Source organism: Anser anser, assembly GCF_964211835.1.
Source record: "Anser anser genome assembly, chromosome: 18".
Taxonomy (NCBI): Eukaryota; Metazoa; Chordata; class Aves; order Anseriformes; family Anatidae; genus Anser; species Anser anser.
In genome coordinates, this window is record NC_139739.1 from 14,117,626 (window position 1) to 14,138,367 (window position 20,742).

At 64.6% G+C, this 20,742-nt stretch overlaps 3 protein-coding genes across 9 annotated transcripts; all 3 read right to left on the bottom strand.

Moving 5' to 3' along the window:
- Positions 1-6: 6 nt before the first annotated feature.
- On the bottom strand, positions 7-7,946 carry LIF (LIF interleukin 6 family cytokine). Of its 5 annotated transcripts, none has more exons than XM_083803338.1 (4): positions 6,874-7,946; positions 2,754-2,890; positions 1,079-1,257; positions 7-923 (listed from the first exon to the last, which is right to left on the bottom strand). In XM_083803338.1, the coding sequence occupies exons 2-4, from the start codon at positions 2,770-2,772 to the stop codon at positions 486-488; spliced, it is 636 nt and encodes a 211-aa protein (XP_083659464.1). In that variant the 5' UTR covers positions 2,773-2,890; positions 6,874-7,946; the 3' UTR covers positions 7-485. The 5 variants fall into 5 exon arrangements, with proteins under 5 accessions (XP_083659464.1, XP_083659462.1, XP_083659465.1 ...); XM_083803336.1 differs by lacking the exons at positions 2,754-2,890; positions 6,874-7,946 and adding exons at positions 1,365-1,452; positions 2,114-2,745; XM_083803339.1 differs by lacking the exon at positions 6,874-7,946 and having other exon boundaries at positions 2,754-3,368.
- A 325-nt stretch (positions 7,947-8,271) lies between these two features.
- OSM (oncostatin M) lies at positions 8,272-11,167 on the bottom strand. 2 transcript variants are annotated; one of them, XM_083804548.1, is made up of 3 exons: positions 10,996-11,167; positions 9,939-10,066; positions 8,272-9,805 (listed from the first exon to the last, which is right to left on the bottom strand). In XM_083804548.1, the coding sequence occupies exons 1-3, from the start codon at positions 11,030-11,032 to the stop codon at positions 9,326-9,328; spliced, it is 645 nt and encodes a 214-aa protein (XP_083660674.1). In that variant the 5' UTR covers positions 11,033-11,167; the 3' UTR covers positions 8,272-9,325. The 2 variants fall into 2 exon arrangements, with proteins under 2 accessions (XP_083660674.1, XP_083660673.1); XM_083804547.1 differs by lacking the exon at positions 10,996-11,167 and having other exon boundaries at positions 9,939-10,349.
- A 3,470-nt stretch (positions 11,168-14,637) lies between these two features.
- On the bottom strand, positions 14,638-20,314 carry CASTOR1 (cytosolic arginine sensor for mTORC1 subunit 1). Of its 2 annotated transcripts, XM_083804546.1 has the most exons (9): positions 20,091-20,314; positions 19,868-19,938; positions 17,156-17,349; positions 16,893-17,025; positions 16,563-16,686; positions 16,022-16,135; positions 15,846-15,928; positions 15,528-15,622; positions 14,638-15,437 (listed from the first exon to the last, which is right to left on the bottom strand). In XM_083804546.1, exons 1-9 carry the CDS (start codon positions 20,201-20,203, stop codon positions 15,372-15,374), a joined length of 993 nt encoding a protein of 330 aa, XP_083660672.1. In that variant the 5' UTR covers positions 20,204-20,314; the 3' UTR covers positions 14,638-15,371. The 2 variants fall into 2 exon arrangements, with proteins under 2 accessions (XP_083660672.1, XP_083660671.1); XM_083804545.1 differs by having other exon boundaries at positions 15,239-15,622.
- Between the last annotated feature and the right edge of the window lie 428 nt (positions 20,315-20,742).

A 20,742-nucleotide genomic window follows, 5' to 3' on the forward strand; every position in this document is an offset into this window, starting at 1 on the left:
CTCCATGGAAGTGGGGGCTTTCGGTCGGGCCCGGAGGCCACCCGGCAGAATTGAGTTGCCTTTTCTCCGTTTTTCACAAAATTTGCTAGGCGCTGCAAGCCTAGGGGCTGAACACCCCGTTTCCCCGTGGTGCTGCGGAGGGGATGCTGGGGTGCAGGGGACGCCGGGGTGCAGGGGACAGAGTCCGGCCCCGCTGCCCTGTGCAGTGCCTGCACCCTCCTGCAGCCCTCGGGCGGATGGGAGGGTCCGTGGCTCTGCTCCGTGCTGGAAGCGCCGCCGCAAAGGGGCAAATAAATTAAAGCACAGGGGGGACCCGGGGCCAGCACAGCATCGGCAGGAGGTAATAAATAGGAAGGTGAGAGGTGAGGAGGAGGCAGTTCTAGGGGTCTTGCTCTGCTGTGCTGTGAAATGGGCACAAGGCAGCGCGGGGAGGTGTCCTCTGCTGTCCTTAGCTTCGCAGGGGCAAGAGGAGCTGGGTCTGGGGCTCACACGGGGCTGAGATGAGGTAGCAGGATGCGAGCCGCCTGGGCGATGACCTGCACGTACTTCCTGAGCACCTGGCAGCCCTGCTGCTTCTTCTTGAAGGTGCTCTTGCCCTTGCTGCTCTCCCCGTAGCTCACGTCCACCTGGAAGACGTTGTAGTTCTTGCAGAGGAGGCAGGTGAGGTTGGAGATGAGGCCCCGCGTGGTTTTGGTGGTGTTGTGGAGCCGGTCGAGGAGCTCCTTGGCGGTGGGGTTGAGCTCCTCCTGGTCACGCGTGATGTTCCCCAGCGAGGCGTTGAGGAAGGCGAAGAGCTTGTACATGGCCACCATCACCTCCTTCTTCTCGCTCGTCCGGTTGACGTGGAAGGCCGGGAAGAAGATGCCGCTGGGGCTGCAGAGCTTGTCACTCTCACTGCTGAATGGCTCGCCCTGGCACTTCAGCTGGGGGGAGAGGCGAGCGTCACCCCGGGGACCCAGCCGCCCTCACGCCTCCCCACAGCCCCTGGTGTCCCCCCCGGCCACCGGCTCATGCCGCAGCTCGGCCACCCCACCGTGTCCCCCCCCCCCCACGCTCCGTCCCCGCTGGTGTCACTTACGTAGAGGCTGAAGAGGTCCTGGGCGGTGGCGTTGAGCAGCGCGACCTGCTTGCGGGTCTGCTCGTGGACGTTGGCGCGGCACAGGCTGTTCCCGGGGCAGCCGGGGCCGTTCACCAGCAGCGCCCGGCCAGCCACCGGCCTCCGCTGCAGCAGGAGCAGGGCCACGAAGGGCACGACGCCTGTGCGGGGACAGAGGCGACGTCAGTGACCCTGCGGGACCCCCCCCCTCCGGCACCAGCCCCACGAGGCGAGGGTCACCCCGCTTCGCCGCCCCCACGCCCCTCACCTGCCCCCCGGCCGGGGCTCCCCCGCCTCCCGTCCCCGCGGGGCGCCCCGTGGCATTCCCACATTTCGCAACCGGCCCCGGTGACGACCTGTGGGGTTTAATCAAATATGCAAAGTGATTTCCTCCCCGTTATCCTCGGCTGCTGCTGGAGCGAGGCCCCACCCCGGCCCCGGCTGACTCAGCAGGGGCTCCCGCAAGGAAACCTGCCTCGGGGCCGGCCTCCAGCCCCCCCGGCCCCCGCGCTGCCTCAGTTTCCCCGTCTGCGAAGTGGGCGCAGCCGTGGCGGGGAGTGGCCGCGCAGCTGCTGGAGCCGCCGGCCAGGAAACCCCTGGACGAGGAACAAGCGAGCGCTTGAGCCTCTGGGTCACCCCAGTGGGGTGACGGCGGGGTGCTGCGGCCCCCTCGGCACCCCCAAAGGGGGTGTCCCCTGTGCCGGGAGGACAAGCCAAGCTGGATGCCGTCCGAGATGGGTGTCCCCAGCCCTGGCACTGAGCTCGGTGTCACCCGTCCCAAGCTCCCAGGGACAGGGTACCCCAGAGGTCCCCGCCAGGCTCCGACCCGCGCCCTGAGGACCGGGTCTCACGTGGTGCCCCGGGGCTGCTGCCGAGCAAAGTCCCCGGGCTCTGACAAGCGCCGAAGCTGTCCGCACTTGTAAGAGCCTCCACGTTGCCGCAGGTCCCAGGTAATACAATAATCACTTTATTTACCCTCCTGCAGCTACACCCGTGCCCAGATGGGAAAGGACTTACCTGGGTGTGTCGCAATCCCCAGCCCGACGCTGCTCCCGTCCCACGCACCGTGGGGACGAAGGGGACCGAGCCCCCAAAGGGCTGGCGACGGCCCCGTTCCCCCCGGCATGCCCCCCAGCCCACTTTCCTCCTTGTGCCCATTTCACAGGCGGGCAGAGCGAGGCCGGGTGCACGTGTGTGGGGCCCCGGGGCTGGCGCTGCCCTGGCCGGCGCGGAGCCGCACGCTCCCGAGCCCTCCCGCGCTTGGCAGCTTCCCCAGCCCTCCCTCGCTCCCAATTAAGCAGCGGACCCAGAAGGAGGAAAAGCAGGGGAAAAAAAAAAAAGGAAAAAAAAAAAAAAAAAGATTCCCCCCCCCACACCCCAGCGCTTTTTGGAATTATTTAGAGTTATATAAGTGGCCAGATGTTGGCCGAAAAGCGCCAGAAAGGCATTTCGCTCCCCGCTGCCAATTCCCAGAGATGCTAACCCCGGGGAAAGCGGCGCGTCGGGAGGGCTGCGGGCTTCGCAGCGCGGCGCATGTTTGTTTGCTTGGACATCACCGAAATCAGAAAGGGGTGGGGAAGGGGAGAGAAGGGGGAGAGGAGGAGGGGAGAGGTTTGCCAAGGATGGTTTTTTTTTTGTTGTTTTTTTTTTTTTTTACCTGCTGGAATGAACTTCATTGTGAGCTGTGTCCCAGGAGCAACTTAATAGAGATTGGTGTTGGCAGAGGACGTTTTCAGAAATTCATGTTCATACTGGGGGACTTCTCTGGGTTTATATACCGGTCCTCCAGTGAGCCTGTGTTGTAAGAAAGGGGAGGGGGGGGGCGAGGAGGGAGAAACAGAGAAAGACTATCACTACTTCTATTTAAACTGTAAATCAGGAAGTAAAGGGGCTTTGGAAATCGTGAATGATTCTTAGAAATAAACTTCTGATAAAGTTGATGTCACCGGGATTGCGGTTTTTTTTCACGCACGGGCTGAGGGGGGGCGGTTTACGGGGGGAGTGGCGGGCGGCTCGGTGGGGAAAAAACAAAGCACCCGAGTGCGGCACCCGAGCGCGTGGGTCCCATGGGCGTCGCGGGGTCGGCGGCGGGGGGCGGCCACCGGCACTCGCCTCGACGCGCGGTGCTGCGCGCTCGCGCCGTGACTCATATTTCCACAAGCACTTTCACCCCCGGACCCCCCCGGGCCGGTGCTTCCCCACAGGGCAGCCGGGCTCAGCCCCAGGAAAAGCGTGCAAAAAAACAACCCTCCCCGAAAAAAAGAAGAAAAGAAAAGAAAAAGAAAAAAAAAAAAGATTTTTCTTTTTTTTTTTTTTTTTTTGGGGTGGAGGTGGAAGGCAGCGGTGCCCCCCCCCGGGTCGGGTGGTGGATGCGGTGCCATCAGCATCCCCGGTCCAGCAGTGGTCCGTCCGTTTTTGGGGGAGCGGCTGCGAGTGGAGCACATGCACCCCTGGCGCAAAGGGCGTTGGGGAAAGAAAAAGGAAAAAAAAAAAAAAAAAAAGGAAAAAGTAGGTTTTAATTTTTTTTGTTTGTTTTTTTTGAATTCTTTTTCCACTGGGATAAAAGACAAACCCACCCGGCGGGAACAGCCAGCCCGGCCCCCGGGGTTAACCCTTGCGTCGGCCCCGCACGCCGCTGGGGAGGGTGCCAGCGCCCGTGTCGGTGTGACACTCGTGTCCCTGTGTCACCCGTGTCCCTGTGCCACCCGTGTCCGTGTCCACCCGTGGGGGGACCCCATCCCGCAGCTCCTTCTCCCCGGGATGCTACGGGGCCGCTCGCTCCCCGGTCTGGGCTCGAAGCAGGTTAAAGGCGCTTTCATGTTTCTCGCTCGCTCCGTGTATATTTTTTTTTTCTCTGGGGGCACGCCAAGCTGAAACTTTTAATCAGGTTTAGCAAGTTTGTGCCCTGTTTGCGCTGGCAGCGTGAAACCTGCTGGGGTGACAGTCGAGGAACGGTGACACAACAGCCTGCAGCCACCCTGCTGCCCCCCGCGGCACAGGGGGACATGCCGGGGGACATGGGGACATCCCAGTAGTGCTGGGTGTTGAGCGGGTCAGGGGAGAGCCTCAGCACCAGCACCCTTGGGAGTCCATCCTGCCGTGTCTGCCTGTCCCCAAATCGCTGTGTGCTGGGGATGCTGCTGCTGTTGGTGCCACGTGTGGCGTGCACAGCATCACGGTCATGGCTCCAGCGATGCTCGGTGCAGCCCCCAGGCAGAAGAGCACCCCTAGGCAACATGTCTTAGAGCAATCCCCAAAAAATAATAAAAAGAAGATAAATTCCCCAAAATATCCTCCCCCACCCCCCAAAACAGGATTTCAAATATATATATACATATATATATATATATATACACCCAGGATTTTTGCCACGAGAGCCATCCGTCCACCCGAAGCTCCGGCTCCGAGTGGCCGCAGGTGACTCGGTGCTGCTGATTTATCGGGGCACCAGCACGCCGGCCCCGGCATGCTGCACGAGCCCAAGCGGCCGTGGGGGCTCGGCGCGGGGTTCCCCCTCCCCGAGACGGGCAGGGCAGCGCGGTGACTCAGGGGCTCGGGCAGCACCGGCCGCTGGATCCGGTGTCACCCTCGGCGTCACGTAGCCACTGTCTGCCTCAGTTTCCCCATCAGTAAGGCAAGGAGGGCGAGCCAGGGCTCGAGGGCAGGCGTTTGTGCTGGTGCTACACCAGTGAAATCCCAGTTTAGCCTTACTGGGATGCTGGGGGAAGACTCGGGGGGGGAGGGAGGGGGCAAAGGGGCTGCAAAAATGGATGGGGTTAAAGGGAGGTGCAAGGGATGGGGAGGACGAGACTCGTCACAGCCCTGCAGCCTCGCTCAAGGCTCATGCTGGTGTGCAGCGAGCAGCATCTCATGGATAAATTCATTCTTAATTATCTGTACCACTTAATTAGCTGGGAAACCGGCGTTTCTTCGTTAACAGCAGTAGGGAAATCTGGGGGTGGGGCTGTCGCAAGCCCCAGCTCTGCCGTTTCCTGCCCTTTCCCTGAATTTCTCTGCAGGATCTGGCCCCTGGGGATGCGGTGCTGTGCGGCTGGGGCTGATTCACCTGCGGGGAGCTCCCGGCTCCCGGCTGCACGTGGGTGCGGGGGGAGACGAGCTCGGTCATCCCCATGCCCCCCAGCTCCTGAATCACCCCCAGGTTCTCTGGCCAAAATAATTAAAAAAGAAGGAGGAAATCAGGGAAATGACCCACGAAGAAAAATGGGACTTTCCCAGCACCTGAGCTGCAGAAGATGGGAGCGGGGAGCTGGGCTGAGCTGTTATGTTTAATCCCATGCAATATATTTGTTATATAGGCTCCCCCATAGGTTCCCCTACAGGAAAACCTGCCCCCACCCCATCTGCAGGCACAGCCGGGGCAGATTTCTGACGGCGTCCAGGAAATTCGGCTTTTCCAGCGGCTTCTGCGGCAGTGGGGCTGCGGCCGCCCCGACGCCCCCTCTGCGCCCCGAGCGAGGGGAGGTGACCCGGGCAGGGGGTCCCGGCGGACGCCCACCCACCCCGGGGATGATGCACTCGGAAAAAGCCCAAAAGAGGGAATGGGAACGTGCTCGGCGGCGGGCAGTGACACAATCCTATCGGCATCTCGGCCGGGGATGGTGGCCCCGCTCCCACGCGACGGCTGGGATTTTTGGGGGGGTGATGGGGAAGGGGGGGGGGGGGTCGGGGGAATCGGCCCTAAAATGTGGCTGGGTGCTGGAGGGGGGGGGGGCGGAGAGGTGGGGCACGGGGCTGAATGATCCCACGTGTAGGGCCAGGGCCCCAAATTGGGGCTTCTTGGGGCTGGGTTTGGCAGGCGAGGCTGCGGCAGGCGCTGCCCTGCTGAACAGTGCTCTCTGCTGTCCGCGGCTGTCACCGCCACGGGACACGGGGACACGGGGGCACGGGGGCACGGGGACACAGGCAGCGCTTCCCAACCCGCTCCTGCCCCATCCCCATCCGTTACCACCCCTCCATCCCCATCCCCATCCCACCCGAGCCATCGGGGTCCCAGCAGCCCCGACGTCCTCGTCCCACGCTGTCCCCAGTGGGGGACAGACGGGGATGCCAGCAGCAGATGCAGCCCCCTGGGGAGGGGGGGGGGGGGGGGTCCGGCTGGTGCTGGGTGCTGGGTGCCGGGGGGGCTGAGTAAGTTGTGAGTAAGGCAGCACCCCTGTGCCGGGGAAGCCCGGGCTGAATAACGGCAGAGGACGAATTCCCCTTTGACTCATGGAGGGACCTTTCTGTGCTCGGATCCCTGTGCCCCACCAATGCCACCCCCCACGGGTGTCACCCCACGAGGGCCACCCCACCGGTGTCACCCCCATGGGTGGGCACCCTGCTGCTTGCCACCATCCCAGCCAGGCTGATGGTCCCCATGGATTTGGGGACAATGAGAAGCGCCCTTGGGGACAGTGACCGGGACTGGTCCCCGCCATGGGCTGACTCTTCGGAGCGCTGCCCATGGGGCCACCACCGCGTTTTGCAGGAGCCCCAACCTGTGAGAGGTCGGGGTGATGAGGATACTGGGGACACGGGGTCGGTGTCATGCCGCCACCCCACACCTCGCCCCCACCTGCAGGGGCGTCCCCAAGAGCTCCTTCGCAAGGAGGTTTTCCATCATTTCCCGAGTCCTGCAGCCCTGGGTTTGGGCAGAGGGCTGGGTGCCAGATCCTGCTCCCCCTGAGCACTGCGGGGCTGACGCTGCCATGAGCATCGCCCCCATCCCCGCCGGCGTCCCCAGGTCCCGGGGGGGGGGGGGGGGGGGGGTCACCCACCTGCGCCCTCGAAGCCCATCCAAGCTGCCTCCTTCTCGGGCGGCTCGGCGGGTGGATGGCAGATGGCGGGAGGTGGCACCATGGGCCGGCCCAGGACTCTTCATGGTGACATTGTCCCCCCCAGAGGGTCCCCAGACGGCGGCGGTGGCCGTCCCGGTGGCGGTGCAGCCTGCAACTGAGTCAGTGCCGCCGGCACGGCCAGGCACGGGCACGGGCACACGGCAAGGAACGAGTGACTCCGCGGTGCCACATGACCGGGTCTTAGGATTTTTGACTCAGCGGGGCCAGTGCTTGGTAGCAGCGGGCCCCCGCCACGTCCCCAGCCACGTGGCAGGGACGGGGCCGCTCGGCACGGCGACGCCAGGTGCGGTGCCAGGGCCAGGCAGTGCTGCGGCACACCACGCCGTGCCGCGCGCCCTCCAGGCACTGCTGCGTGCCGTGCTGTGCCACACCGCACCGTGCCACCTGCCATCATGTGCCACGTGCCACACCGCCACGTGCCTCATTCCCTACCATGCTGGTGCTATGCTGTCCCACGCCGTCTGCCATGCCGTGCTGTGCCGCATCCCACACTGTGCCTTGTGCCACGCCACAGCACGTCCCGAGTGCCACACCGTGCCGTGCCACATGTCCCACCATGCTGTCATCCCATCTCATGCCACAGCATGTGCCACACCGTGCCGTGCCACTTCCCATGCTGCCACGTCCTGCTGCCATCACATGCCGTGCCACACCACGCTGTCATCCCATCCCAACCTATCCCATGCCATGTGCCACCCCGTGCTGTCATCCCATGCCATGTGCCACCCCACGCTGTCATCCCATCCCATCCCATGCCATGTCCCACACTGTGTTGTCATCTCATGCTGTGCCGTGTGTCATGGTGCCACGCTGCATCCCATGCTATGCCACACCTTGCTCTCATCCCATCCCACACCACATCCCATGCTGTGCCATGTGCCATGTCGTGCTGCCACCCCATGCCACATGCCACACACACCACACTGTGCTCTCATCCCATCCCGTGCCACACACCACGCCACGCCACATCCCACATCGTCCTCCATGCTGTGCAGTTTCCCTCCAGCCTTGCCTTAGAGGCCACTTTGTCCCCCCGGCCTCCTGTGGCCCCACTTTCCTTTCAGGTTATTGCTAATCAGTTTCTGAATTCGTTCAGTTTTCGCTGTGTCCCCAGCACGTCACCGCGCTCAGGAGAATTCCTGGCAGCACCAGACCCCGCAGCCCCGAAAAGCCCCAGAAGCACTCGCAGAATGAGTCGGTTCCTGTGCACAGCAAACCCCGCGGGCTTTTCTCAGGACTGGGAGAGGCACACGCACCCAGACACATGGACACCCGGACACCTGGACACCCAGACACACAGATGCCAGGTCAGAGGCAGCGGCCCACAGGCCGAGGTCAATGCTTTATTTCCGTCTGCTGTGATATAAAAATAAGGGGGCACCACCTGGCCAGGGTGGCCTGGTGCCCTTCTCCCAGTACAAAATAATATTTAGATTCATAAATAAAACATTGTTACATTTACAGTTTAACACAGTACAAAAAAATAACAAAAATAGATATATATATTTATATATTAAAAAATGTATCCTTAAATATTTCTCCCCAGATCAGGGACGTATTAAATTAAACCGATGGCTTTAATAAATAGGGGAGCTGCACCACTGTCACTATAAGTTACTGGGGGGCCGGTGCCCACCCGCACAGTGCGGGGCCACAGCCCCAGCCCATGCCCAGCACAGGCAGGGCTTGCCGAGGGGCTTGGGGACTCTGGGGACACCGAGGGCACAGGGGTGGGCACAGGGATGCTGAGGGCGTGGGGACACAATGCAGGGACATGAGGCACAGGGATAGGCACACGGACACCAGGCGTGCAGGGATGAGCACAGGGACACTGCGCTTGCAAGGACACTGAGGGTGTAAGGACACCAAGCTTGCAGGGACACTGAGTGCACGGGGACACCAGGCTCATGGGGCCTCCAGGCTCGTGGGGACACCAAGCTCACGGGGACGCCAGGCTGATGGGCACACCAGGCACAAGAAAAGCCTCCCCCAGATGCTCTCCAGGTTCAGCGAACCCCTCGAGAGGCAGGCAGGGGGTGACGCACAGGTGACATGCCGGTGGCACAAGTGGCCACTGTCTGTCTGGGGCTGCACCCTGCCTGCGCCGGGCGTGCGGGTGCCGTGCGAGCGGCCCCTTAGTCAGGACATGTCACCAGACCCATTGAATCACTGGAAAATCAGGCAGGGCTGGCAACGGGGGACGTCACCAACCCAGAGTGACCCCGCTGGCCGGTGCCGGCCTCCACATGCGGTGGCACCTGGGGGACGTCTGTGCCAGTGCCAGCCACGCACCAGGCTCTCCGCATCCAACCACAAGCCCCAGGGTGCTGGGGACAGCTCGGGTGACAGCAGCGGGGGTGGCAGGGGCTCCCTAGGACCTTGCTGGCCGCCGGCCTCGCCGCCGGCCTCGCCGCTGCTGCCTCTGCTCCTCCCGGCGCGCCCGCAGCCCTCGCTCCTCCAGCTGGGCACTGAGCTGCTCCGTGAAGCGTGCGTAGCTCCAGAGGATCCGGCACCCCTCCACCTTCTGCTGGAAGACTCTGGTGGCCGCCGGCAGCCGGGGCAGGGTGGGGACGGTGGGGACGATGCCATGGGCATGGAGGACGCCCTCCAGGTTGCTGAGGAGGCCCCGCACCTTCAGGCGGGTGCTGTCGAGGCGGCGCAGGATGGGGGCCCCGGGGGGGTTGAGGTCGCGCTGGTGCTGGGTGATTCCCTGCAGCGCCCGGTCCATGTGGGCCATGGCCCCGTGCAGTGCCCGCAGCCCCCTGGTCCCCATCACCACCGTCCCCCGCAGCCACTCCAGCGAGGCGTTGGTGCGGCACAGCCAGCTGAAGGCCAGGCGCTGGTCCTGCTCCTGCCCATGGGAAAGGCAAGGGAGTCGGCGGGGGCTCGGTGGCGGTGGCGAGCCCACCCCCCCCGCCGACACACTAAGGGGGGCTTTCGCCCCCTTTTCCTGCCGTCGCCAGCCCTGGCGAGGTGGCACTCACGTAGAAGAGGAAGAGCTCCCGCGCGTCCTCGGCCATGTGCCGCACCAGTGCGTGGATCTGCTGCAGGGTCGGGGGCTGCGTGCTCCGCGCTGGCACGGCCCAGAGGAGGAAGAGTCCCTTGGCCACGGCTGGGGAGGAAGAGGAGGGAGATGGTGGAGATGGGGCGCCTCTCGCTGAGGAGCAATGGGACAAGGCGACATGCGGGGTGGGGATGGGGAGCAGGGAGAGGTGGGAGCATCCATGACAGGAACATCTGTCCCGTGTGCCCATCACCCTGGCACCAGGCCTGGAGCAGAGGACTGCACGTCTCGGGTATGGTGACAAGGTGCCCGGTCCTGCCACAGGGACAGGGCAGCCACCGTGCCGGGAGCCAGCTGCTGGGAGCTGCCAGGGCCTTCGGCATGAGGAGGAGGACGATGAGGAGGAGGAGGACAAGGATGAGGAGGACAAGGATGAAGAGGACAAAGAGAAAGAGGAGGAGGAAAAGGAGTGTTAGGAAGAGTATTAGGAGGAGGAAGAGGAGGAAGAGGAGGAGGAAGAGGAGGAAGAGGAGGAAGAAAGTGTCCTCGAGGCATTAAGGAGTGCAGACAGCTCCTTCTGGCCCCGGCAGTTGCCCAAGCAGCTCCCTGTCAGTGCAGGCCAATGCGGGGCCACTGCAGACTGGGGACAGTGGTGGCACCCCTGGGCCTGTCCCCTCAGTCCCAGTGGGTGCTGCTCCGGCCCCGCTGTCACCGCGGCCACGTGAGTTCAGCACCGGAGCAGCACCCAGTGCCCAGCCCTCCCCAGCGGGGGTTTGGGGGCTCAGGGGACACGCCAGCCAACCGGGGTGACCCTGTCCCTCTGCCACCTGCCCCTGCTCCCCGCATCAACCCCAAACCACATCCCCCCGCCTGCCCCCTCCCGGCACCCCTTCTTCCGCAAAGGTGCCCGCGGAGCCCCGGGTGGGTTCCAGGGGCTGGGGGAGTGGCCCCCATCGGCGTGCCCACGGGCGGGGGAAGCATCAGGGCCCTCCCGGGGCGGTGTGCGAGCGAGAGGGCAGTTGCGGGACGCAGCCTACCTGCCAGCACGCCCAGGGGCCGCGCGTGGCGCCGCATGTCCGGGTGCTGGGGAGCGGTGCTGCAGGGCGCGCGAGCGACTTCCTTACTGGTCGGCGAGGGGGAAGCTCGCCTTTTAACGTGCCCCGATTAGCCACCACCTCCGAAGGAGGCACCCGGGCCCAACGTAAAGAAATGGAGAAGTGAAGTGATGACTTGGGGGCCAATGAGCGGGGTGAGCCGGGCCGGGGAGGGGGGGAGGAAATGAGGCCGGTCGGACGATGGTTTTGTTCTTCGATTAAGTTCCTCGAGGGAGTCCTCGCGGGTCCAGCCCCTGCACAGGGCGAGCCGGATGCCCGGGGCACAGCATGGGGCTTCTTAGGAAAGCGCCACATTGAGTCACTGTCGTCTCTCTGCGCTCAGCTGGCGTTCGTTAAACTGAAAAACAGCCTCCGAAACCGAAATGCGGACGACAGAGGCCGTTGGCAGCATCAGTGTCAGCTCTGGGGCCGGGGCAGGCGATGCTCGCCCCACATCTGAGCCCCACGATGCTGCAGCAGGAGGGGGGACGGGTGGCACCACAGCCCCGCACCCATGGGTGCTGCTGGAGGCTGGCACCTCGCCACCCCCGGCTCGCACCTCTGGTGGAGGTGTGAACGGCTCTGACCGCAGGCCGGCGCTGGGGTGTCACCAAACTGTGCCATGCCCAGGGCATGGTCTGTGGTGGGGCCATAGCTGAAAATACGCCCTGGGATGGATGGGGATGCTCCAGGAGATGCTGTCTGTGTGTCTGTCTGTCTATCTGCTCTCCCCAGGGCGTGAGTCTCCCGTGCCTTGGCCCAGGGTGGGCGATGGGGAGCGGGGAGGACCCCAGGACACCCCCAGCACCCAAAGCCAGGGTGTGCAGGGATGCTAATGATGGTGACAAGGGGACACCAGCACCCATGGGTGCCCCTGTGTAAGGAACCAGTGCTGGCGGGGGAATGAGACAAGGGTGAGGCAGGCGGGACAGATCCGTTTCCCTTGCTAAACCGCCTGCAGCAGCCGGCGCTGAGCCTCCGGCGGGGAAGGAAATGCAATCGGCGGGGTCAGCGGCAGCGCCGGGGCTGCGGGCACTGCCCAAAGGCCGAGGTCAGCAGGAGGAAGCCCGGCACGGGTACAGCCCCAGCACTGCTGGAAGCGCCCGGTGCCAAGCCCCCAGCACCCTGAGCTGCTCTCGCCTTGCAGTAGGGCGTGGGAGGATGCCAGCAGCGACCCCATAAAAATTAATGTATTTTTATTAGGTTTTATTTTCATTGTAATCCATCAGCTTTTGTGAAGACTTGTAAATTCCCAGTGAATCCGCCCAGCTGGGGTGGTGCCACATGGTGCCATGCACCAGACCTGGAGATCTTCTTCTTATGGGGCTCCAAACTTTGGGAAAACAACAGACAAGGACATGACCCCCCCCCCCCCCCAACTCAGTGCTCCATCAGCTTTGTGCCACCCTCTGCCATACCGACCCAAACCATGCAGAATGCACACTTTGCAACCCAAAATCAGGGTGAATTGTTCCCCTTCTCATGGGTTTCAGCCCCAGAACGGGAGCTTTGGGGCACCACGAAGCCGTGCAGGGCCGCAGTGCCCTGCTCTGTAAGCACAGGAAGCTGCCCGAGGCAGAATTTGCTGTTTCAGATGGGGTGGCTTGGGCAAGGGGAGGCCACACCAGAAATAACATCTCCTTGCGAGCGGAAGAGCGCAGCAGTGACTCACTTCCAGAAGACGAAATGTTTTCTTTTCCCCAAATTCCCCCCCACCCCAGCTGCCCCCAACCTGCAGAACTCCCTGCTGCAGGACACAGGGTGGTGCTGCTGACTCTTCCTCCTCCTCCTCCTTCTCTTCCTCCTCCTCAGGGTGTCCCCCTGCCTGGGGACACCCGTGGGTGCTGCTGGCCAGGCTGGGCCGTGCTCACGCGAGCTGGGGGCTGTGCGTAGGGCAGCTCTGGAGGGACAGAGGAGCCAGAATGCCCCTCTCTCCAGGAGAAACGCCTGCAGGACTGAGCCAGTTTGTCCATCCATCCATCTAGTCAGATGGCCAGTCACCCATCGGCCTGTCCACCCATCGGTCCAGTTGTCCACACAGCTATCTGTCCATCAACCTGTTCATTCCTCCAGATTCATCTACCCACCTGCACATCCCTCCACCTGTCCACCTATCCATGCATTCATCTGTCCTTCCACATGTACATCCTCCTGTCCACCCACCCGTCCACTTTTACATCCCTCCATCTGTCCACCCATCCACCTATCTGTCCTTCCCTGCACACATTCATCCATCCACATACATCGCTGTCCATTGATCTACCCATCCATCTGTCCGTCCGTCCGTCCATCCATCCATCCATCCATCCATCCATCCACTTGTCCATCCAACTACAGATACATCCCCCCATCCATCCATCTACCTCTCCATCCGTCCGTCTATCCATCTGTCCGTCCGTCCATCCATCCATCCATCCATCCATCTATCTGTCCATCTGTCCATCCGTCCATCCATCCATCCATCTATCTATCTGTCCATCCGTCCATCCATCTATCCATCCATCCAGGACCCATGGTCCAGCAGGGTGCACGCTGCCAGCACAGGACCCACCAGGCGAAGCGGTCCCGCTTGGGACACCCCGGTACCTCCGCCCTGCCCCTTTCCAAACCCAGGGCTTCGCACAGGGTCCCCGCAGACCACGGCAGAGGGACGGCGCGGTCACCAGCACCGACGGCTGGCAGCCCTTGGGGACATTGTGCAGGGATGTGCAATACCCAACGGGGCCGAAAATAGCGCGTGTGACCACACTGGCTGACAGTAATTTCTTCATCTCTGGGGCGCACGTCACTGATGTCTCATGACTCTGGAAAAGAGAGCGAGACAGGAAAGAAAGCACCCGAGGATCTGCAGGAAGCCGAGGGCTTGCCAACGCACATGGGGACGCAGGGGGGATGTGCGGGGAGCCCGGGTCTGCTCCCGTGCACACCAGTGCCCGCGAGGAACCCCGCTGCTATTCACGGCGGCGATGCCAGGGCTGGTGGCGACTGTCTGGTGCGACTTCCTGCCCAAAACACGTCACGGGACTGCCCCGACCTCGTCCCCGTCCCCGTCCCCTTCAATGTGGGCCCGGGGTCCCACCAAGGCGGGTGGCGTGAGAGCAGGCTGAGGCCACCGCCCACCTGCCCCGTCCCGTCCCATCCTGTCCCCGAGCCTGGAAGGCTTTGAGGGGACGGGCGCAGACATGGTTTTGCTCCCCTGTGCCTTTTCGCTTGCTCAGGCTCCCCGCTGGAAGAAGCCCCCAGGACGTTTCCGCCGTGCTCGCGCTCCCGCCGAGCCCCACGCGTTGACCAGGCGCAGCCTCAGGGCATGCGGGGGGCACCCCGAGGCCACACAGCCCCCAGGCGAGAGCCACCTCGTTACAGCCATGGCCACTAACGAGGCTGCAGAAACGCCCCAGCCCTGACCCCATGTCCCAGACCCTTTTTCCCTGCCTACAACGCCAAGCTGCAGGCCAGCCCCGGGCACAGGTCACCCTATGGTGGGGACAGGAGGAGTGCCACCAGCAGTGGGGACAGGTTCTGGGCCAGCCCCAGCTGTGGCCATGGTGTACTTTGAAAAACAAACAAACTAACAAAACCACCCCAAACCAACAAAAAATAGGACTTTTATTGACATTTAAAAGTGTGTAAAAATACAGCTTGGAAGGAGCTGGGGTGTCACTGTCCCGACCCCCCAATACACGATGGCCTGGCAGGGGTCGGGGCCACCCCGAAGGAGACACAGGGCTGAAATGCTGCCCTGGCCACCTCCCGCAGCCCTTGCTCTCAGCACTGGAAGGTTTGGGGAGATCCCCTGAGCGGGACGGGTCCAGAACCCCCCAGAAAAGGTGCAGAGCATCACAGCCACCACCCCGCACAGACACCCAGGGTCCCACGTCCTGCCAGCCCCACGCTGTCACCTCCAGCAGGGCTGTGGCACATCACCGCTCTGGGGCACGCATCCCCCCCACACCTCCTCTCCTCACCACCACTCAAATTCCCCAAATCTGCCACTCCCCCCACCCTAAGAAAGCCAGGAAGGGACCTGAGGCAGAGGAGGGCACGGCGCTGCCCTTCGGCCTCTCCCGCGGGGATTCACAGCGGCGTGGACGTAATACTGTCACAGCAGTGCCACCGCGTCCCCCCCGCGTCCCCGGCGTGCAGGGAGCGACGCTGCGCCCCCCAGGCTCTGCCCAGCACCAGGGGGGGAAGGCTTAGAAATGAAAAACAGCGACAGGGCTGCGGACAGCCCTGGGCAGGAGGAGCCTGTGGGGACACCGCGCGGGTCCCCATGGGCCACTGGACGGCATGGGGACAGCCGGCACGGGGACAGCTGGCCGCTATCTGCCGCTCTCCTGGCGCTTCTGCAGCAGCTGGATGACCTCGATGATGCCCTCCTCAGGGACCTGCGGGGACAAATGTCCCGTTAGCCCCGCTGGGGACACCGGGACCCTCCTGCCCGCGGTGCCACATGCCCCGTGCCGGGGAGGGCTCACCAAGGCATGGTCGAAGTTGAAGGTGCTGATGTAGTACGCCGAAATGTCGACGGCAGCCAGCGGCTCGGCGATCTGCGCCACGATGCCGCACTCATCTGGGGGAGGCAAGGTGTCCCGCGGTGACCCTGGTGTCACCGCGATGGGGAGCCACCAGGTGGCAGGGGACACCAAAGGAAAGCACTAGGAGGGGACACGGGTGTGGCAGCAGGGGGGGCTCCCATGCTGGGTGGGGACGGGATGGGTGCTGAGCTGCAGGGGAGGGGGCCCAAATCCCTGCACCCCCACAGGGCAGGGGACGCGCACGGCGCCCACACTCACCGAAGCCCAGGGGCTGCCCGCCGATCCTCACCATCCGCCACAGCTCCCCGCTGGAGCTGGTCAGCAGCAGGTCACTGGGGAACCTGCAAAAGGGGGGGCCCTGAGTGCAGGAACACCCCCAACCCACCCAGCCGCCCCCAAAAGTGTGGGCACTGGGGGCCAGCACCAGCACCTACCGCTTCTGGGTCTCCGCATCCATCACGATGGAGATGTAGCCCTCGATGAGCGAGAAGGCGAAGAAGGTGATGGAGTCAAGGTCCTGGCCACCAGCACTGGGCTCCTTCTGGGGGCTGAGGGAAGAGCGGGATGAGCCGGGCACGGGTTTGTGTCCCACCGTCAGCGGGACACAAAAAGAGTGGGTTTGGGGGAATCTGCAGAGCACCGTGGTGACTCTGGAGGGGATGGTCCCACAAGGAAAGGCTGTTCCCAAAATGTTCCCGTGCACGGCTCTGGCACATCTCAGCCACCTCTGAACCACCCCCCCTTTGCTTTGCCAAAATATGTGGCTTGTCCCCCAGCACAGTGGCACTGGGACTTGGGGGCTCCAGTTCCCAGGAGTGGCAGCAGGACATGCAGCACCCACGGGTGGCATGCTCGAGGGAGCAAAAAACACTTTGCAAAATGCACCCAGAGCTTGAAAAGCCGCAGGGAGCGAGGTGTAGGGGGGTGACACCCAGCTGAGGGACCACCACCGATGTCCCCACCCTTGTCACCCACCTGTGGGAGTAGAAGAGGACGTCGATGAGCATGGTGGCGATGGCGGGCAGCGTGTCGGGTGCCACGGTCAGGATGCAGAAGCGGTTCTGGGGGCTCTGCACGGGGTGCAGCGTGGGGCTGGTGGCTGCGGGGCACAGCCACCCGTCACCGCCACACTCGGGGACAGCACCGCAGTGCCACCCCGTGGCCACCGCAGCCCCACGTCCCGCTGGGTGGTGGCCCCGGGGGTCCCCAACACGCGGGGGGACCTCCGGCAGCTGGAGCATCCCTGCGGGCACCAGGTGACCCCGGGGACGAGGTCACCCTTGGAGAAGTCCCCGTGCCACTCACCCGCCTTGGGCTTAAGGAAGCCGTTGCTGGCATCGTCGCAGGTGACGGGGATGGACTCGCCATTCTCTTCCTTGTAGATGTCAAACTCCCCAGCCAGCGTGTGGATGACCACAGGCAGGTCCCTCTCCCGCACCTGGCAGTGTCGCAGCGTCACCGACACCGGAGCAACCCCCGCAGCCAGCTGGGGACAGCCGGGTCCCCGCCAGCAACCACGGAGCTGCCAGGGCCACGCGGCACCATCCCTGTTCCCACCCCGGGCTCACCAGGACGAAGTCGGTCTGGTAGGTGGAGAGCATCAGCACCGAGACGTGGTGCTCGGCCAGCGGCGCGATGACCGACCGGGCAATCTTGGTGACGCCGGTGGCCTGGCAGCCGGAGGGCGCCCGGCCGTTGGAGACGACGCTGAGCACCAGCCACGTCGAGTCCGCCACCTGCATGAACTCGGAGGGCGGCAGCTCTGCGAGGGAAAGGGGAAACTGAGGCACGGCGCTGGGGCAGGGCTGTCGCAGCAGCGGGGCCGCATTGGTGTTCCCGACCCTGCTGGTGGTGCTGTCGCTGTGGCACGACCTGCACCAGGAGCAGTGAGTGGGGACAGCGGGTCCCCTGTCCCCAGCCCATCCTCGTGCAGGCTGGCAGCCACCAGGGAGGGAGCGTGGGCACAGGAGGGGGCAGGCACCCAGCGGGACAGGCTCAGGGACACAGGAGGGGACTTGGCGGGGGCTGCCATGGGGCCACACTCAGCCTGGGGACAGCAATGACATCTCGCCCAGGGCACCGCAGGGGCTGTCTCCGCTCAACGGGGCGCGACGCAGCCACCTGCAGCGTGGGTCCCTGCTGGAATGGCACCGTGGGGTCCCGTGGCACCGGGTGCTGGACCATGGGGAAACTGAGTCACGGCGCAACTGCAAAACAAGCGATGCCCTGACACTGTCACCGGGAAGCCTGCAGGGTCCTCGGGATGCCACGCAGTGAGGGCAGGATCAGCCGCACTCACAGAGCTGGAATTGCTATATTTTTGGGGACTTGCAGGGACAAACGCTCCAAGCCCGGGACGCGTTCCTCCTGCACCAGCTGGGCTGTGCACAAAGGGGTGCAGCACCCCAAAGCCAGGCCCCTGGGGCTGCCCACATCTCCCCCTGGATCCTCCAGCCCCCAGGAGCCGCCAGCCCAGCAGGGAGCTTGAGCCGTGCCAGGATGCTCAGCAGGGACGGGTCAGGGGCACCGGAGGAGACGCAGAACGTCCACCCCGCCATGCCACCGCCCCGTGCCACCCCAGCCGCGTGGCCACCCGGCTCCAATGAGCCGTGTCCCTGGGGCCGAGCCCACGCTGGCCGGGGGCCAGGGTTGCCTCCCCAAAAACGCTGCTTTTGTTGGCAGGGAGCGAGCGTGCCGGCCGGTTCCTTCCTGCCCCACACCCGCTCCCCAGGAAGGGCCGGATCGGGGCCGTGCTCTTCCTCCGGCACCCGTGCTCCTCCCGCAGCTGCCCCAGGCCAGGACACGTCCCGATCCCGGCACCCCAATTCCCCGGGAGGTGCAGGGTCAGGGGGGAGCCTGACACCCCCAAACCTCATCGTGCCCCTGCCCAGGCGAGGCAGGGAGGCCCGTGGCACTGAGCTGAGGCCGCAGGACTCATCGCAGCAGTGAGGGAGGCGTGAGCCATGGGGCGAGGCCGGATCCGGAGGTCCGAAGCCCAGGGCCTTGGCGGGTGTTGGCAGCCTCCTGTTCCTGCGCAGGAAGCACCAGAACAGCCCCTGCTCGTTCCCAGGGCCAGGGCCAGGGACCGCACTGCCGCGTCCCCGCTTAATCGCTTTTCAACACCAGCAGGAACCGGGGGCCACGGGGGAGGCTGCGACTGCACGAGGGTCCCCAAACACCACTGTCCCGATGCCTCGGCTGGCCCCAGGGCTTAATCCAGCCCCCAGCCCAGAAATTAAAACAAGGCTGGGGGGGTGCCCCCCCTGTGCCCCCACAGGGCGCTGGCAGCCCCCCAGCCCGGCGCCGAGCAGCGGGGCGGCCGACTCGCTGCACCATTGTTCGCCGCTTCCCGCCTGCCCCACGGGATCGAGGAGCGTTTGTCCGCAGGCACCGAAAAAAAAATAAAATACAATACATGGGGGGAACGGCCCCAGCTCTTCAGGAGAGAGCCTGGCTCCCAGCAAAAGGGCTGGGGGGAGCTGGGCTGGATCCAGCCAGAGATCGCCCCGTGCTGCCGGACCGCTGACCCTTGTTCCTTGGGGCACATGCAGGGAGATAAGGCCCAGCCGGGGAGGTCTGGGTGCGGGAGGCTTGGGACAGGATCTGTCCTACCAGCACGGCCTGTCAGGGCAGGTCCGGTGGTGAGGCTGCAGAATGGCACACACAGGCTCTCGGGATGGGGACATCGTGCTGTGACACCTCCCAGGGAGGGGACCACCCCAGAAGGGTTCGAAGACTCCAGGACGCCCCGACGCCGGGATGCTGGTGCCGGGCAGCATCCCCAGTACCCCCAGAAGCACCCCTGGTCCCCCAAGGCCGGGCTCAGCCACATGGGTGGGGAATTGGCCCTGTTCCACCACGGTGGTGGCCAGTCCCAGCCCTCACCAGGCAGGGGGACAGCAGTGGAGCAGCCATGGAAGGACATTGGCAGCTCTGCCAGCAGCACCCTGTGCAGGCAGGAGCCTTGGGTGCTGCCCACAGCCCTTCCCTTGTGTCCCGGGAGGTTTGTGCCCCATGCTCGGGCTTGGCAGGCGCAGGGCTCCTCACAGGAGCCTTTCCCCACCCATACCCCAGCCTCATCCAAGCATGTGGAGGCACGGCTGCGTCTCCGAGGCAGTTGGTAGTGCCAAGGCAGGCAAGCTGAGAGAGTCTCAGTGGGGCAAGCCAGGGCATCCCTGACACAAGCCGCGGCTCGCTGCCCGTGGTGAGCTCCGAGAATCGCTGTGCTGTGCCGGGCTGGGCTGAGAACGGCCACAACTCATTGCTGCAGTGCCAGGTACCTTTGAAGCCCTCCTCGTCCAGCATGATGGTGTAGTCCTCAGGGGTCTCCGTCAGGCTGAAGAACTTGCACCTATGGGGCACAAACTGCCGCTGCCCGACCCGCGCGTGGCTCCGGGGAAGGGGGAGCGGGGCGCGCCCTCCCTCCCCCCCGCACGGCACCGCCGCGAGCACGGGAGGACGGGGAGGATGAAGAGGAGGGTGAGGAAGGGGGGAGGCCGGTACCTGCAGCGCTGGGGCAGGAAGAGCAGCTTGAGCAGCGGGTGGGTGTAGAGCCAGAGCCCGCGGCGCGCCAGGCTCAGCACCCGCACCCGGTGCTCCAGGATGTGCAGGTCCATGGCGGCCGGGGCCGGGGCCGGGGCCGGGGCCGGGGCCGGGGCCGCTCCAAGCGCGCCCCGCGGCCGCTCGGAGCAGCGGGAGGGGTCCCGCGGCCGCCCCGCCCCGGCCCCGCCTCGCCCCGCCGCCGGCCCCCGGCCGCGCCCCGCCCCGCCGCCCGCTGCGCGGAGCTTTCCGGGGGGCACCGGGCCTGACGCGGGGCTTGCACCGTACCCGGGCGGAGGGGGGGCTCCAGCAACGCTGCCGGGCGCTTCCCCGCAGCCGCTTCTTCAGGGGAAAAGGGGTTTTGAAGGCGGGGGGGGGGGGGGGGGAAGCTGAGGTTTTTGCAGAACTCCCGCCTGCAGGAATCGCGGGGAGGGAGAAGCCGCTTGGGCTCCATTTTGTGCGCGGAAAGCGGGGCCCTGGGAGGCCGTGGGATAGAGCCCGGGTGGGGCCGGGCTGCTCCTGCCTCGGTGGGGCCACGGGAGCCGTGACACTGGGAGGGGACTGAAGGCTTGGTGCCGGAAAGGGATGGCCGTGAGGGGCTCACCCCCAAAGCAGC

Bases quoted from the DNA above. Each gene is read 5' to 3' on its own strand.
- LIF (XM_083803335.1), bottom strand. From the start codon at position 2,254: ATGGGCACAAGGAGGAAAGTGGGCTGGGGGGCATGCCGGGGGGAACGG. The intron at 1,258-1,947 runs GTGAGACCCGGT...GTCCCCGCACAG, and splicing joins CAGCAGCCCCGGGGCACCAC to GCGTCGTGCCCTTCGTGGCC. The intron at 924-1,078 runs GTAAGTGACACC...CTCTCCCCCCAG, and splicing joins AGGACCTCTTCAGCCTCTAC to CTGAAGTGCCAGGGCGAGCC.
- OSM (XM_083804547.1), bottom strand. From the start codon at position 10,208: ATGGGCACACGGGACAGATGTTCCTGTCATGGATGCTCCCACCTCTCC. The intron at 9,806-9,938 runs GTGAGTGCCACC...TCCCATGGGCAG, and splicing joins GGGAGCTCTTCCTCTTCTAC to GAGCAGGACCAGCGCCTGGC.
- CASTOR1 (XM_083804545.1), bottom strand. From the start codon at position 20,203: ATGGACCTGCACATCCTGGAGCACCGGGTGCGGGTGCTGAGCCTGGCG. The intron at 16,136-16,562 runs GTGGGTGACAAG...CTCTTCCCTCAG, and splicing joins GTCCTCTTCTACTCCCACAG to CCCCCAGAAGGAGCCCAGTG. The intron at 15,623-15,845 runs GTGAGTGTGGGC...TGCCTCCCCCAG, and splicing joins CGGGCAGCCCCTGGGCTTCG to ATGAGTGCGGCATCGTGGCG.